Source organism: Lolium perenne, chromosome 5, assembly GCF_019359855.2.
Source record: "Lolium perenne isolate Kyuss_39 chromosome 5, Kyuss_2.0, whole genome shotgun sequence".
Taxonomy (NCBI): domain Eukaryota; kingdom Viridiplantae; phylum Streptophyta; class Magnoliopsida; order Poales; family Poaceae; genus Lolium; species Lolium perenne.
In genome coordinates this window covers 122978988-122996468 of record NC_067248.2, presented here as the reverse complement: position 1 = coordinate 122996468, position 17481 = coordinate 122978988, and the positions used below count along the sequence as shown (strand labels likewise).

Sequence of the window (17481 nt, the reverse complement as noted above, 5' to 3'; positions counted from 1 at the left end):
AGATGAGATTGTACAAAGAGGAAGTGTGGGCACCAGGGCCCGTGATGACATAGGTCATTATTTTCAAACACAAAAAAGATTACGTCAAGTGATCCTTTAGCTACCATCTTCATGTTGGCTATCCTTATTGTGCTAGCAAAAGAGGATGGCTAGGTAGGACACATCCCTCATTTAATTGTGGGATGAGTGTCCATACTATAATATGATGATGATACTATAATTTTTATGGACCATGATCTTTAAAAAGCTTTAAATATAAAATTGATCCTATATATCTTTGAGCAATTATCTATTTGAAGAGTGAGATTTTCTGCTTTGGTAAAGCTGAGAATCAGGCTCTCTTCCTTTTAGATATTTTGGAATACCCATTCACTTCCGTAAACCGAGAAATACTTGGAAGACCATTTTGAAGAAAAAAAACTAAGTAGTTGGGTTGCTAAACTTTTATTGTATGGTGATCAGCTAATGTTGGTTAATTTGATTCTTACAAGTTCACCCATGTTTATGTTGTCCTTCCTAGAGATACCAAAAGGAGCAAGGAAGAGACTAAATATTTTAGGTCGCATTTCTTCTGACAACAGAGTAATGACCATAAAAATGTATAGGCTAACTAAGTGGAATATCATACTGAAGATCCATAGTTGGTTGGGAGTCGAAGTTGTCAAACTAGAAATAAATATTTACTTATCAGGTGGCTTTTTAAACTTCCCAATGAGAAAAGAATATGGAAAGAGAGACTTCAGAACAAGTATCTCCATTCCGGAAACTTCAACTAGATACTTCAGAACAAGTATCTCCATTCCGGAAACTTCAACTCATGTTACAACAAAACTGTCTCACCTTTATGGAATGTCAAACGAGATTTTTTTTTTAGAAAGAGGATCATTCATAGTGGGTAATGGGTTCAACACTAGGTGATGTGCTTCTGTCTGAGCAATATTCGACCCTCTACAACATCTCAACAAAAAGGAGATTCGATAGCGAATGTTATGTCAACCGCACTCAGCCTTGACAGGAAACAAATTTAAAAGTTGTCTTCATTTGGTTCAACTCCTCATGCAAGTGGAGATGTCTAAACAAGACGATGTTTTAAAATGGAGTCTAACAACGAATGGCCTCTTCACGGTTAAATGAATGTCTCTAGTCTGACTAGTGGTCACACTAGATTTCTGTGCAAATGCATATGAAAAAATAAAGTTCCACTAAAAATTTAAAAATTTATGTGGTTCCTCAACCGCAAGGTAGTTTTAACAAAAGATAACTTACCAAAACGAAATTGGCAAGAAAGTAAAAAAATAAAAGCTTATTTGATCAAGATCAAACAATGCAACATCTTATTATCGATTGTCCTTCCGCAAAAGTTGTACATAGGATTGTTGATATGACTTTTCATATCTCACCACCATCCAATATTACAAATTTGTTCGGGAATTAGTTGAGTGGCGTTGCTAAGAATGATAAAGCCCACACTGGAGTTGGTGTGTGCTTTACTATGGGCTATTTGGCATACGTGGAGCAAGCTCTCATTTTTTGCAGGTTATACCTTTGGCTACTCATTTAACCCGCATGTAGTCCTTTCTCTAGCCGGTGGATCAGTACTAGACCATAAATATTGGGTGCAATCGTTTAAAAACTAGGCCATAAATATTGGGTGCAACCATTTAAAAACAGTTGCACGGGATGTATACAACCGATGTTGATGACGGCTTGACAGAAGAACAACATACTGAAACAAAGAAGCTTCTATGCCGCTTTGCATTTTTAGATGGCTGATACTATCAACTCTTAGTGACCCGTGAACTGTGATAAGCTGTAAAACCTCTTTTAATAGTGAAATAAGAAAAGGTCATCGATTGATGTAGAGGCCAGGCTTAAAAAAAAGTGATGTATACAAATTTACAATGCATGGATTGATCTCGTTTGTGCATTTAATTTTTATTGCAATTTCATTACTACAGCTATATTCTTCACTACCCTCAAGTGTAGATGTGCATGTTATTTATTCCATATTCCAACTATTCAGTAGATTGTTTATCCTTTTCAGGAGCCTCGTGGTAATCAGGAGCCGTTGCTTCCACTTTGTCTCCCTTCACTAAAGACCAACTTTATGCTGACCGAAAGCGAGTACCAACATGACACCATGCAGGCCCTGCGACGGTGAAAAGGCATCTGAAGACATACCAGTTTTTTTCTTCTCTCTCTCTCTCTCCATCATCTCACCTCTCCTCCTCCTGGCCTGGCCGGCCAGACCTTCTCTATCAAGTCAGTCTTCAGTGCGCAGGGAAGGAAAGCTTCAGTCTAGAGATTGTCTGCAGCCTGCACCTCTCCTTTACGCATTCCCACGGCACACACACGGATCTGCTCAAAAGATATCGAATTTAGTTCGCAGTTGGTACAGAAACTTAGGCAGCTCTACATAAACAATCGCAGGATAATAGTAGCCTCTAGTGGCTCTACACATGGTCCCAACCAAATCCATCAGGGTATTCAAGTTAGCCTGTGAATGTCACGCAACAAGTCCAGGACATATATCCAAATAATGGCAGGAAATCGCCCAAATTAAGTGAAGCAAATCCAGAAAAAAGACTTCAACTGTAGTATAGTTATTTGAAATGATTGCTGGATCTTACGTGAAGGAGACACAGCAAAACATGTGCGAGCATCACTCTTCAGATGCTCCACAAGATATCGAGAGAGAAAAGTGAATGCAAGACTAGTGAAATATGCATTGGGTCTAATCGTTTGCTAGCAATTTTATGAAATATAGTTGTAGTAGAAATTAGGAGGGCCTCATTCCTTTGATACAAATGGTGTATATAAAAAAAAATCTATGGTTTTGAAGCCCTACAGAATTCTTACGAAAAATCCAGCCGGCCCTTGGTAGTTCAGGAGTCAGGACATGTGTGTGTATTTGTTTTTTTTCGAAAAGGAAGGTAAGGAATATACGTTGTACTGTGCTCATAGACAACAACCAGAGACGTACGTACATGCCACCGTACAAACATATCAAAAATCGTACGATATTAAAATAAATACTGCACTCACCATCATCCTGAAGACGCGCTGTAGCATATGCTGCCCACGTCTATGATGCCGCTGAGGGCTCGCAGTCCCAGCTACACCTGCATGAACCTGGCAAAACATACGTGGCCTCATGGAAAAGGAACAGATCGCGCCATGGGATCGAATAGCATAATGAGGGGCATTAGCATGTGTGTCCCCTTATCTCGAGTGATCCCGTATTCAATTCCACGGGATACCGGCTCGCTCATGTGCCTGGAGGACACCAAACCTGCTTGCATTATCAGAGAGAGATTGGGCAGGTGAGCTGCATGCATGATTGAGAAATGGGAAATTAAGAACCTAAGCTGCGTGGCTACCTCCTCGTGGCAGGGGTTTAATATGCCACACTTGGGCACACCTCACAACCAACCAACCAGTGCATGCATGTTGCAGATCGCCGTACCAGCTAGTACTGCACTAGTTACTGTGATCTAATGAATTTTGCCATTTTTCAACTAATAAGGGCATAAAATTAAGCTAACTAAAAGTATGTTAATGCCCCGGCAAATCAGATGATTCTATTTTCCAACCTTTCTAACAGGAACCAAGGTCGAAAGGATTGAAAAACTCCGTCGTTCACAACCGCTGCTGAAGGATTCCTTGACAATTTAAAGATTAGTAGTTCTTTTGTCCGAAAAAAGATTGGATTTGGTCTTATAAATACGCAAGACCCTTCAAGCATCGTGCCTAGAAATGTCTGTCTAGCTATTCGACCCTCACAAGCACAAAAAAGCATGAAGTATCTTGAGGAGGATATCAACATGGTTTCCAAGATCATTTTGACCATTTCATCATATAAAAAAGAGTATGCATATGTTTAGATAGATCTAGTATTGTGTAGGTAGGTTAGTATTGTTCCTGTAATGATGGTACAAAACGACCTGGATTGTGATTAAGAGGGATTAGAATGCATCATTTTGGTCAAAGTTTAGAATGCAATTTATAAAGTTATATAGAGTTAACTACAACTGATTCCAACTGATACCTACTGGTCAACTGTTCCCTAATTTGATCATGAAAAACTATAGAAGTACATTGTATTCTCTGTCTTTATTGCCTAGCTTTATGCGCATGTGTGCCTAGAGAAAACAACATCAGAACAGATTCTAGGGATTAGCAGGAAACAAGGAGGAACTACAAGGACAAGGGATCTTACACATAGTGGGGAAGAACTTGGGGACAAAAATCTGTATCATCCTATTCACGAACTTGTTGGAAATTGGAGAGGAGAGGAGAGGATCTGTGTGAAGGTCCAATCTTGATCCTATTTCCAATTTCAGCGTTTGAATTTTTTGGCGTTTGGGAACTTGGAGCTCTCAGCTGCATAGAACAGCAGGCAGGACAAGAAAAATGACATGGCCACGTGAGATTACAATCAACTATAGCACTGCAAATAGCAATAAAATCATTTAAGTATTAAACTTTGAAGAGAAAGAATTAGAATAACGACAGGTCTAATGTAAGAAATTAAGAAGGAACTGATGCAATGAATGGAGCGATTAATAATGAGATCCGTTAAATCACCGTTATGATTTGATTCTGAACAGGACCTGCTGACATAACAAACTTGGCCCCTCCGGTTTCTCCAAAGGCTGACAAACCGAATAACAACATTAATTAACATAATCACATAGATTAGTGAGCACACACACAATGTATCTAGCCATGTAATGACATGTAAAACCATGTGATCGAATGGCTGTCTCCAAAGAAGCAAGCAAAGCGACATTGATCGTTTTATCCCTAATAGTTTACGGAATCTGATACAGATCTGCCGCTAAAGTTATAACAAAACAGATCATCTTAAGGCTATGTGCTCCACTCCTCCAACACCAAGAGGTGCTTCCCATATGCCTAATGCATGGTAAACAAGCACTAATCTCTAAACGGCATCATATATCTACCAAAAGGAGCAGAGTACTGGACAGTCGCTTTACCCCCACGCAAGCTGCCCACTGTGCCGTGCCCGGACCAGACCGGGGCAGGTTGTCCTACGCCAAAGGTTTGAATGGAAATAATATCTTACAGCCACAACTCAATTCAATTCATTGTGCGCGAGTCCAACCAAAACCAGCTCGGTTACTTTGCTTGAAGGCCTTGCCAATGCCACCTCTTAAGAGGTGGTCAGCCATGCCAATGAATGAGACAGGCCTGACAAAACCCTTGATTGTGTTGAATCTGATATCAAGAAAATGGCTGGTGCTAGCGTACTCTATAGTGCACACGGCCCATACACCTCAGATGTCACATCTCAAAAGACCACTACTACCCTGAACAAGTTATTGCCTACCAGCTACCCCAAGTGGACAACAGGTTTAAGAAGTAGCGCTAGTACCAATCTATCGGTCCCTAGGGAACCTCCATGTCTACACAAGTTACAAATGGGATGGACTCTTATTGGAAACTGAATTTCTAAACAAACCAGGACTTTCTTGCACCATCCCAAGGCCAGATAGTAGATGTCCAGCACTGCACTGCTGCACCAGAGACCTGGACTGGACCTCTACAGGTTAAAATGAAGAGTTAAGGACAGTGGTCATACTACATCACATTGCATAGGCCCCAACAAACCCAGGCACATGGAGCCATGATGGGGCCTACCCTACTGCACCCCCTGGACGGCTGTGATTAAGCCACAATGGCCAGGCACCAACTTTTAAGTACCACCACCTGATCATTCCTCATCAGCTACGCTGAAACTATATATTCTAACCTCAGCACCTTTGAAGCCCTTTCACTTTGATTCTTCCTGTCTAGCTAGGTTAAATACTAGCAGTAGCACTACCCTTCATTTGTTCAGGATCAAATGCACCAAGTCCTCCTTGCGTAAATACCAATATATTATATGCAGACACTAACTAGACACCTCCAAGCCATGTAAAGTTCGGGAGGCTATAAATGCCTAGCTATGACATATGCATGGTTCTCACAACACACCATCGTCCTGCCTCTCCTCTCCTCTCTTCTTCTCTTCACTACCCAACTTTTGCATAGACAAGAACATCTAGGTAGCTTTCCTCCAGAGCAGCAATGGCCATGCACCCTCTCTCCCAGGGGCACCCACAGGCCTGGCCATGGGGGGTAGCCATGTACACGAACCTGCACTACCACCACCAGTACGAGAGGGAGCACCTGTTTGAGAAGCCCTTGACGCCCAGTGATGTGGGCAAGCTCAACAGGCTGGTGATTCCCAAGCAGCACGCGGAGAGGTACTTCCCCCTGAACGGCGGTGACTCCCCCGGCGAGAAGGACCTGCTCCTGTCCTTCGAGGATGAGGCCGGCAAGCCATGGCGATTCCGGTACTCGTACTGGACGAGCAGCCAGAGCTACGTGCTCACCAAGGGCTGGAGCCGGTACGTCAAGGAGAAGCAACTCGAAGCAGGAGACGTCGTGCACTTCGAGAGGGTGCGCGGTCTTGGCACCGGCGACCGGCTCTTCATCGGCTGCAGGCGCCGTGGCGAGAGCGCGCCGCCACCGCCTGTGCGTGTACCTCCACCAGCTCTGAGCGCCGGGGAGCAGCAGCCTTGGAGCCCGATGTGCTACAGCACGTCGGGATCATACCCTACCAGCCCTGCCAACTCCTACGCCTATCGCCGCTCGGTGGAGCAAGATCACAGCGACATGCTGCATGCAGGTACAACACTCAAGAACAAAGCACTGCTGATAGCATGCAACAAAACCATCTCTTACACCATTCTCTGGTGAACTCTTGCAGGTGAGTCGCAGAGAGAGGCAGACGCCAAGAGCAGCAGTATGGCATCAGCGCCGCCGTCGAGACATCTCCGGCTGTTCGGCGTCAACCTCGACTGCGGTCCGGAGCCAGAGGCAGAAGCAACGACGCCAATGTATGACTACACCCACCAGAGCCCCTACGCTGCAGTGGCCATGGTGCCAACTTACTGGTGAGTGCTGTAAACATCACGAAGTTCAATTGCGTTCATTTTGTAGTACTACTGTTGTTCTAAACCTTGAGAATAAAATGAAAACTAAATACCATAACTATGCTAAATACACATTTTTTTTCCATAACAGGGGCAGTTCATAAGATGATGAAGAGATCTGAAGCCATGCTTGCAGGATCCTAACAACCAGCGGTGAAACTAGTTACTATATCAGCCAACTAGGCTACTAGTACTACTCTGGACTAAGTGACAGGCTTGCATTGACCCTTGGAAGGAAAAGGAAGACGAAGTGGGGAGATCCCTTGTTTCCCGAGCAATCTCCCTCCCATAGTTGCCCTTTTTTTCTATGTTTTCTTCTTCTTGTCTTCCAGAAACCCTACTGGATCATAGTACGGGGCCCTTAGCAGGTGGCAGGTTTCAGGAAACATCAGGTTGAAAAGGAGGGGGAGTGAGAGAGATAGAGATAGAGGGATGGTGGCACACATGAAAAACAAAAGGACATGCTTGCAAGCATGTATGTATGTGTCATCTGTCTGTAGTGGGTCCAAGAACAAACTATGAAGCTGATGTATCATCTCCTGCCTCCTGAAGAAACAAAGTAATATCCCCCATGGGGATTTTTGTTCTCTCCCTTGTCTAAAATCTCACCTCTTCTAGTACTGTTGTTCTACATCTCATGCAATCAAATTGGTTCAATGTTTTCAAGTCAATTCAATGCATTCACCTTACTACCTTCTCCAAAAAAAATTCAATGCATCCATTCACCAAACATAAGCAATGAGTGAGTGTACGTGAAATGCAATACTACAAGGCAATATAATAAGGAGGGCAATGCTATAGCGAAGATTGATACGATGCCAAAGGACTATTAAAGAATTGATGTACCACAAGTGATGCCGACACCTGGGGATGTCCATGTCCTGATCTTTTACTATTCTATTAGTAGCCGGTCTCCGCCTTTTTGTTCCCTCGGAAAGGAAAGGCTCGGCAGAAGTTTTATGTGTGCAAGTGGGTTCAATTTGCCCTAGTAGGATACAAAGAAAAAGGTTGGCTAAGTTGATGGTCTAAGAGGCAAGTTTCTCAGACATAAAAAAGCCACTAGGCACCAATAATCAACAAGATTCCCGGCAGCAAGTATCAAAAGAAAAATTGGAAATCTGTCTCCTGCTTTAGTTGCCTATGTTAGAAAGGCTTTTAGTACGAGGCAAACTACAGGTTATTGTTCTGGCCGGCCGGCGAATTATTGAAAGTAGTAGATGCCTGGAGAAACATGGCCTAACTATACTGTGTGGCGCTATCAGCTCTTAACAAGGGTCAAACAGTAGCTAGCTGTATATCAATTTTTGCACTCGTGTCCTCTTGTGAAACACACATCAAAGCTAGAAAAACAAAGTAGCTGAAGGATCTAGAGTAAAACTCTCTGTTACCTAGGTCACCTAATTTCATGTAACAGCTCATCTTAGTATGCAGACTGCACAACTGCAGGTCGCCTGAGCGGTATAGAGGCAATTCTCTTCTTAATTAATAGATTGGGGCAAAGCGTTTGCCCCATTTAAAAAAAAAGCAATTGATAAATGTGGTATGGACGGATTAGAAACATGGTACTAGAGTACTGACCTGGATCAAAGAATGAATGAGATGCAGGCTTTAGAGTCATCTGAATGGAACTTGCAGCAAATTGTGGTTGTGATGATTAAACTTATATAGGTTAATGACCGTATCAACAGCAAGATATCCTGTCTGCTAGCAAGAACAGGAGCCATGTGCAGCGGGACTTTACGTAATGACAGTGAACCTTATCCGGGGCACCCCAGGGCTGCATGATTAACGCCTTTGAACACCAAATAGTTATATTAACATTAGTACAAAGAGTCATGTGAGTGCCATAATGGTAAAGTAGACCCTCACCTGGTCTACTTAACACATACCAAGAAAAAGAGATTGTCTTTTTAATGTAAAAGAATAGATTTGTCAAAGGATGCAACCACTAAGTACAAACTAATCACGTCACCCATGTAAATTATACTACAGCAAAAGCTGAAGTTTCATTTCAACGTGAAAGTCTGGGCTAGATCGGATATGAAGGTTTGGACAGTTTGGTAGCCAATACAGAGCAACAAAACTAAGCCAAATTGTGGGTTTGCCTCAATCTAGGTGCCCAAATTGGCTGTTCAGTTTCGTTAAAAAATTAAATAAAAAATAGCCCAAGAAAACATAATCTTACCAAATTTTGGCATCAAATTAAGCAATGGGACAATTCTATTCGAAGTTCCACAGTTTGGTAGTACAATGACCAGACAGCTGTAACCAAGAATAAATATGACAATGCGACGAGAGTAAATCAGTAGGCGAGCAACGGAAACCACCACCGGATTAGACAACCATATGCTCGACTACCAAAGGACTGACTCAAATAATAGGCGCGTAGGGGGGCAACTCAAACTGGGGTAGAGAATGCTATGATATACCCATCAGGCATCAGCCACAAGATCTCTTTTCCTTTACAAGAAGCTGCAACCTTCACGAAGTTCATGATGTATGGTCCACAAAATAATGGCTAACCTGATGAATGGTCCTCTCTCATATGCATTGTTTTCCCTTTCCATGGGGCCTGCTAGTGGTTCTAGCCGCCAACTTTTGTATACAAGCAGTACTTTCCTTGAGAAACAGATGTAACATGCGGGAGATGGCGAGTGGGGACTGTGCAGATGCGAAACTATGCACAGCTGGCAAGTTCGCAAGGATGTCAAATGACAAGGACAGAAATCAATTTTTAGAGAACAAGGACAGACAGCTTTACTGTATTGAATTATTGATACTAACTAGCGGTTCTGCTATGTTATACTGTAGTACACAGAGATGAAAAGATTTAGGTATGCCTCAAAATAACAACATACTAGTCTAACTAAGAAACATGACCAAGAGGATGCGACCAAAAGAGAATTAGATTAACGGAAATGGAAGTGGCAAGATCCGTCAAAAAATGTGGACAGTAAGTATCAGACAGCACATACTGTTTAAGTGCTGCACAGAAGAAACCTCGGGAGATACAGTAAAAAATGGGGGACATTGTGTTTGGAGTTATTTCTAAAATAACCAATTCTTTTGTCCTTGTCGCGAAAAGCCTAGAATGGCAGATTACTATGAATCTTGAATCGAAAGCTCACAAAAAGGTATAATTGTACAAGCATACTCAGAGGGACTTGGTTCTCAATTTGAAAGTTATAACAAATAATTGCTACCGTAAATGCAACAAATATGGATTGGATTTGATGGCTACAAGAGTAATAATGCCACAAACTCCCAGTGCAAATTATGTGCAGATGCAAGATATTTAATACTATAACATAAAGAACTTCAGAAATAGAATATGACAGGAGCAGTGCTGGAAAAGGACATCAAGATATACCGCTTTCCGGAGTTCATAATTTTTGAAGTGGAAAGAATGATGAGATGATTCGATCATAAGGAGCTGAAACCACAATGTGCATCAGTTGGTACAGTTCTCAATAATTACACTGGTAGTGCCAAGTAAGTGGCATAGCAGGCTTCTTCAGCCACTGAAATCAGCAAGTGTCGAGGTTGGAAGAAATCCATTTCCCATGTGTATTGCTGTACGAACAGATCTTGCATCCACTCCCCATGTATATCTTTACTGGACCACCAACCAACGTGGCTCGTCATGTATGAAAAGAATACAGTGTACAAGATAGCTGACACAGTTTATTCAGTTCATCAAGTAGTTGCATCTGCATCCATTTTTATACGGAGATCAGATGATAGTGTTTATATTACATCCATTGGGCCAACAACATGACATTATTGACTTGAATGGCAAAGCTATCAAGAAATCAGTCCTGACATAGATCTTTGGTGCGGCAGTGCCACTACTGAGAGGCAATAATTTGCTACACGAAGACAGTACCACTGTTAGATAGTTGCATTCTCCATTCAGTCCAAAATCACCAAAAGTCCCCACAAGAACATGAGCCATTCTTAAAGTGGTGAAATCTATTGGTATCTCTGACAATGACTAGACGTTCGGTAATATGGGCTGCAACCTTCATGAACGAATGACAGTCTCCGCAGATCCTAAGGTTCTTGTGTATTATTATTGGCATATTAGGAAGCAAGCAAATTAAACCAAAAGCAAGTGCTAACTTCTCGCTATGGTATTTAAGCAGCTCCTCTTTTTGGTCGTCATGAACATCATGCAGATCACATTCTATTTTGGTTCTGCGAGCAATTTTTCTCATATCATCATAGATTTCCTCCAACTTATTATGTATATCTCTGATTTCTGGATGCTTTCTCTCTCCAACAACAAAGACATGAATTTTTCCCTTTGCCTCAATCCAACTCCTGCCTGGTTCTTTCTTTGCACCACTATCCTTCAAATATTTCCTTGACATCGCAACATTTTCCCAGTTCCCGCTGGCAGCATATACATTTGAGAGCAAAACATGATTCCCTCCATTGTCAGGCTCAAGTTGGAAAAGCTGCTCAGCTGCTATTCTGGCTAGTCTACTGTTAGTGTAGTTCCTGCATGACCCAAGCAAAGATCCCCACATAGAGGCAGTTGGTTCAAATGGCATTTTGTGAAGCAGTTCCCACGCCTCATCAGTCTTCCCAGATCGTCCCAGAACATCAACCATGCAAGAATAGTGAAGGACATTAGGTTCAACAGTCTGATCAGACATTAGCAGGTTAAAGTAGTGACGACCCTCTTCAACTAGACCTGCATGACTGCACACAGATAACACGGAAAGATAGGTCACTTCGTTCGGAAAAAGCTCTAACTGGTGCATTTTCTCAAACAGAATCATAGCTTCCCAAGAATGGGCATGCCTCGAAAAACCAGCAATCATTGCATTCCATATGACAACATTCTTATGTTCCATGTAAGCGAATACTGCATAAGCTTTTTCAATCTGACCGCACCTTGCATATAAATCCACAAGGGATGCTGCCACAAACAAGTTCCCATGAAAACCACATTTCACGCTAACTGAATGCAGTTGTGTCCCTTCAATTTTTGATGCTAAGCTTGCGCAAGCGCTAATGACAGCAGAAAGAGTGAATTCAGTCAATTCTACTTCTTCCCTTTGGGCACTCCGAAATAAAGACAATGCTTCTTCGTGAAGGCCATTCTGCACATATCCTGCGAACAATGAACTCCATGTAACTCCAGTCTTATCAGGCATCTTCTCAAAAACCCAGCAGGCATCCTTAATCATATTACATTTTGCATAAACATCTAGAATTGCTGTTCCAACAAAGCTATTGGAGTCCAGTGCAAGTTTGAGTGCAACAGTGTGTAATTGTCGGCATTCATTGATAGCATATTTTGCAGCACATGCACAGATTGTGCTGGATAAAGTAAATTCACTCAGCGGTGTCCCTTCCCGGTGCATTCTTGAAAAAAGCTTGAGAGCTTGTACATCCTCTCCGCTGCGAGTATATCCAGCAATCATGGTATTCCACGAGACTATGCTTCTGACAAGCATTGCATCAAAAACATAACGAGCGCAATCATTCTGGCCACATTTCGTGTACAGGTTGATAAGAATATTGCAGGTGAGAGTATCTGCAACCAGACCAAGTTGAACGGCCAACCCATGGCAGCTTTTCCCAACCAAGAGGGACCTCCTCTTGGCACATAGTTGCATACGTTCATGGAGCGCAAACACATCAATCGAATTCCTGTCAATCCTAGCAAGCCATTCATCCTTCAGAGAATTGTTATGGCTCCACTTGCTACAGAAGAAACGAGCAGCGAGGTACAGTCCAGAGCATACTACACTCGGAGCCTTCTTAGGCTTGTAAATGGCAGGGTAGTTAAACCGAAATCCCATCCATGCAAGTCGCCTAGTAATGCATTGAGAATATTACTGGAGGAAAAAAGGAGAAATTCGCCAATCAGACTTGAACTGTTTACGGATGACTCACAGAAAGGGCAATTAATAAGGAAAAAATGCTCGGATGCTTGCCTGCTGTTAAGAGCACATCACTTCTCTGCAGGATGGCATCAACCTTTACAGATTTCTGATGTTACAATCTCTTGAAGAAACAGCAAGTCAGCAAGAACGATCCGACATGATCCTGTAAATAAAATGCATACTGGGAATGTGATTCGTTCTGTTGGTGAACACATAAATATATTCAAAAATAGAAATATTTGATTCAAATAGGAAAAAAGAACCAGGAAATAACGACAACTTAGATAGGTCTGTCAGGACACAAGAGCTTGCGCGTAGATGCTTACACCGATAGGTCTGTCCATCGTTGGGGCACTCCGTCGAACACCGTCAGCGCGCAGCGCAGGGGAGCACCGTTCGCGGTAAAACGGCGCCACCAGCCGCAGCGGGACAGTAGAAGGAGTCACCACGCTCCCGGAGCCTACGGGGAGCGTTGGGATGAGGAGGAGAGGGGCGTCGATAACTATGGAAGAGGGAGGCGTGGGAACGGGAGAAGGCGCGCGCACGGCGTGGCGATGAAGACGACAACGGGCGCGTCGCGCGTGGGCGTGGTGGCTCCAAGAGAAAACGGGGACGTCCTATTCGACGCCTACTGCGTCAGCTACGCCAACGCCCACGGGCTGGACGCTTCTGGCCCGGCCCAATAGCATCAGGTGCTTTCCGTTCTCTATTTCATTTTTGTTTTAATTTTTCTTCCCAGTTTCCTTTTCCTCATATATTATTCATTTTTAGATTTCACTGTTTATTTGATTTTTTTAATTATTTTCAAATATGCATGAACAACTTTTGCTAATATATTACCATTTCTTCTAATATTCATCAACGTTTTTATACAAGTTTAAGTGTCCGCGCCCAAATTTGTGCCATGCGAAACTTTTCCATTTTTTTCTTTGGATTTAGGGAAGGTGGGTTCTATTATACGGGGTATATAAATATTATGTTTTTTTTGTTTGTTTCTTATAAGATTGTGGGCTTTGTCGGTTTAACCTCTTCTAGATTCTCATGGTAAAGGTAAAATTCTTTCAAAAGAGGAGCCCATAACTGGGAGAACTCCAAAGTGGACGGGATGAATTCTCCTTCCATAGTTTTCTATCGGTCTACCTCGCCTCGTGTGGTTGACCTCGCGCCAAAATATGAAAAAGAAACCCTGAACCTATGTTTGAGTTCTAGTTTAATTGTCTACTTGTGTTGTTTGTGTCAATGTTTCTATAAGAAAGACAACAATGTGCGCACAATTATAAATTCCGCGGCTCCCATCATGTACGAATGATGGTCATTTAAAAAAGTGGAACAAACAAATTTCGAGCGATTTCTAGGTTGAGTCATGTTAGCAAAGAATGGTTTCTCCAAAAAATTAGGATAAATCCCTTACTAAAATGGTAGTGGGGCACAAACCCCTTTTGAGTAATTGAAAACATTAACATAGGAAACCAAGATTCATTATTTATACCTGGAATGCCTTCATATACTAAATGAGAAAGAGTTGAAAATAATAGACAAAAGTGGACGAATACAAAGCCAGTTCATATCACTTATGTTTCTAGTCTTTCGGAATCTCATCCAATACTAGTAAATGTCTTGTGGTCGACACTCAGGATGTTGTGGCTTTTTGGTATGTAGATTGTTGACCTTTGATCTTGTGTTTTCAACTTTGGTGTGGTCTATAGTTCTCATGGTTTCTTCCTTTATAATCGGAAATTCTTTCACGATAGCCCGGTGATGACCCAATGATTCAGCGATGTGCCTTGCAAAGTTGTGTCCACGGCCATAGCACTTTCCAAAATCATTGGTTCCAATAGGGCATGACTCAAGCATGCGGAGGTTCTCATAAGATAGAGTGTGCGTACGTCTATAGGGTTGAGTGGAATAATGCTACACTTACGGGAAACATTTACGGGAACACACTTACGGGATGAGGTGGAGGCGCAGAATTGGTTCAGATTTTTCCCTTCCCTTGTTTGTAGGATCGTGAACCACCCACCATGCCAACACGTCAGCCCGTAAGCAAAAGCACGTAAGAATTCTCCCGTAGGTGTAGGATTACCGGGTTGAGTGTATGTAGGTATTTATAAGCATCTACGTCGGTAGTGTGTTTCACAAAAAAAAGAGCACGCCGTGATCCACCATAAGACATGCACTAGAAAGACACAAAAAGATATTTTCCCAAGATATTACTAGGCGCTAATAGAAGTGATGCTCGAACATGGCTCCAACGAGAAACCTCAAAAAAAACCCAAATATTGCTTGGGTCAAACCACAAGAAACAACAGCATGAACAAAAAGCGCCGACTGCAAATAACAAACGCAACAAGGAAGAAGAACAGATAGATGCTCAAAAGGCGCCCACTCTGCCTGAGCACGACATCCGCTTGGATGCGCCGATGGATGAAACACCGGCGTGTCATAGTGATCTGATGATCACCACCCACGCCGACGAGGTTAGCCGAGAATCCCGCCCGCTTTCGTGCTTCGCTCTTTTCCATCGCCCCTTCTCCACCGAGGCGGCGCCGGCCTTTAATTTGCTCCACCGGCCGTACGTGCTCATCTGGACGTATTAATCATCCGCACGGAGGCGATCGGCCTTTCCCTGCATCTTCCCACGGCTCGCTTTTCCAGATCGAAAGAGACGGCCATTTCGCGCGCACGGATCGATCAATCGAGCTATGGCAACACCACGGGTAGTCCCGAGCTTTCATGCGACGCGACGACGGTGATGCAAATCAGCACCTGATCGATGCCCCGCGCCATTAGCTAGCTCGTTTTTTTATAGGATTCAGAGAGCGAGATCCATTGCTTAATCTCATCGTCGACGCAACTCCGAATGGAAAGCTTGGACGCGGACACATGCAGAGCATGTCTTCTGCCTACCGAGGAACGCGTGACGGCTGAAGAATGGCGGCAAGCAGCGAATTTCAAACACTACATATTATAAACATAGAGTCATGCATCATGCAGATCACTGAGATGTCCCTGTAATGGACCTAATTGCATAGCAGGTCAGCCGGTTAATTAGGTTCATCCATGGTTGAAGAAGAAGTTCAAAGTGTTCGCTTGCATGGCATGCAATCTTCGGCTTACATCCATGCATGCGAAACTCTAAGAAGTCGTTTGAAAGCTAGCCTTTCATTTCATTTGTAGCATTTTAAAATGAATACATGTATTCATTTTATTTACATTGTAATTTCAAAAATAGATATTTGTTTGGTTGCCACATGAATTGCAAATGACAGCATAATTCAATATTGAATTTGTAAATAGCTTCTATAGAGAAACGCAAATGACAGGTCACAACTTGGAATCGTGTTTAGCCATGGCGTCATTTTGCTAGATTTTCTAAATGAAATGATGACGGCCCAATTATGTGGCAACCAAACAATCCACCTATAGAATTCCAAAATGAATTCCAGGACTCCTGGCCCAAATGATGGATACCAAACGACTTCTAACACTAGGTCCCCTCAAAAAAAAACTCTAACACTAGGTAGCTGGAGAGTCAGGTATCATCCAGTGCAGATCACTGTAATGTCGCTGTAATGGGTCGAAAGTCCAATGGCGCAGCAGGTTTGGTCAGCCAGTTAGGTCCATCTCTGAGACTCTGACCATCCATGGTTGAACAAGTTTAAAGAGTTTGCTTGCATGAGATGCAATCTTTGGCTTTCATGCAAGGCCGATTTTTTTTTTTTTTTTTTTTGGAATTGACTATTGAGCACTTTGTCGCAATCTTCATTGACGTGTACTGTATGTGCTAAATTTTTTTTTTTCGTCAGACGCAAGCACATACAATACAACCTACGCACGTTATCAAAGAAGTGGATATTTTGCGTATCCACGCGATGTTTTCTTTGAAAAGAGTTGCCCCAATTTGCAAAGTAAGGGTGACCCAACCAAAATATGCATACACCCACTCAGTACCAACCTGATTGCATTATTGCACAGATAGGCCGGCCGCAGGGTTTGGTTGGTCAAAAGCAATAGAAAACAAGCAATGCATGCACAGCACACGAAAGGGCGTAGATCGATCACTTGCCAGAAACGGAACCAACACCTACCATGCATCACCACTGCTCACAGAGCACCAGATCGTCGGCAAATGGAGCTAACGAACCCGTGGAATATATAAAAACACTACACTTTCACAGCCGGTGGTGTACTTGTCGCACACTGCACTTTCAGAGTCTTCCTAGTAACTGGCGCGCGAGAATCGAATCGACCGACCGAGGTGGAAGACAACGTTTTTCTTCGGGCTCCGGCGGCCGGCCGCCGCTGCTCAGTGGATGCTAGATTTGATTCCGCGCGCCGATCGTTTCGGATCCAAGGATGGAAAAGGGAGATGATTAATTAGTTGTCTGCACATCTTTTCACCGGATGATCCAGAGAGCAGAAAAGTAGTGCATTTCAGGTGGCTCGCATGTCTAATCTAACTAGATGATACCCCGCGCGTTGCAGCGGGATTGGTGGCAAAAAAAAAGGTGAATATAATATACCATAACTGCTCTTAGGAAAATATAAACAATTTCATGAGATTCATCAATGCAAGA

The 17481-nt window shown here is 42.9% G+C and overlaps 2 protein-coding genes across 2 annotated transcripts; one reads left to right on the top strand and one right to left on the bottom strand.

The window, feature by feature from the left end:
* Positions 1 to 1445: 1445 nt before the first annotated feature.
* On the bottom strand, positions 1446 to 12853 carry LOC127299780 (pentatricopeptide repeat-containing protein At5g04780, mitochondrial). Its single transcript, XM_051329831.1, has 5 exons — positions 8583 to 12853; positions 4588 to 4655; positions 4220 to 4450; positions 3046 to 3292; positions 1446 to 2358 (listed from the first exon to the last, which is right to left on the bottom strand). The coding sequence occupies exon 1, from the start codon at positions 12818 to 12820 to the stop codon at positions 10928 to 10930; it is 1893 nt and encodes a 630-aa protein (XP_051185791.1). The 5' UTR covers positions 12821 to 12853; the 3' UTR covers positions 1446 to 2358; positions 3046 to 3292; positions 4220 to 4450; positions 4588 to 4655; positions 8583 to 10927.
* LOC127299782 (B3 domain-containing protein Os11g0156000) lies at positions 5800 to 7675 on the top strand. Its single transcript, XM_051329832.2, has 3 exons — positions 5800 to 6697; positions 6779 to 6965; positions 7096 to 7675. Exons 1-3 carry the CDS (start codon positions 6094 to 6096, stop codon positions 7106 to 7108), a joined length of 804 nt encoding a protein of 267 aa, XP_051185792.1. The 5' UTR covers positions 5800 to 6093; the 3' UTR covers positions 7109 to 7675.
* Positions 12854 to 17481: the final 4628 nt, after the last annotated feature.

Coding starts and splice junctions, on each gene's coding strand:
- LOC127299782 (XM_051329832.2), top strand. CDS start 6,094: ATGGCCATGCACCCTCTCTCCCAGGGGCACCCACAGGCCTGGCCATGG. Junction 6,698..6,778: donor CAGCGACATGCTGCATGCAG/GTACAACACTCA, acceptor GAACTCTTGCAG/GTGAGTCGCAGAGAGAGGCA.
- LOC127299780 (XM_051329831.1), bottom strand. CDS start 12,820: ATGGGATTTCGGTTTAACTACCCTGCCATTTACAAGCCTAAGAAGGCT.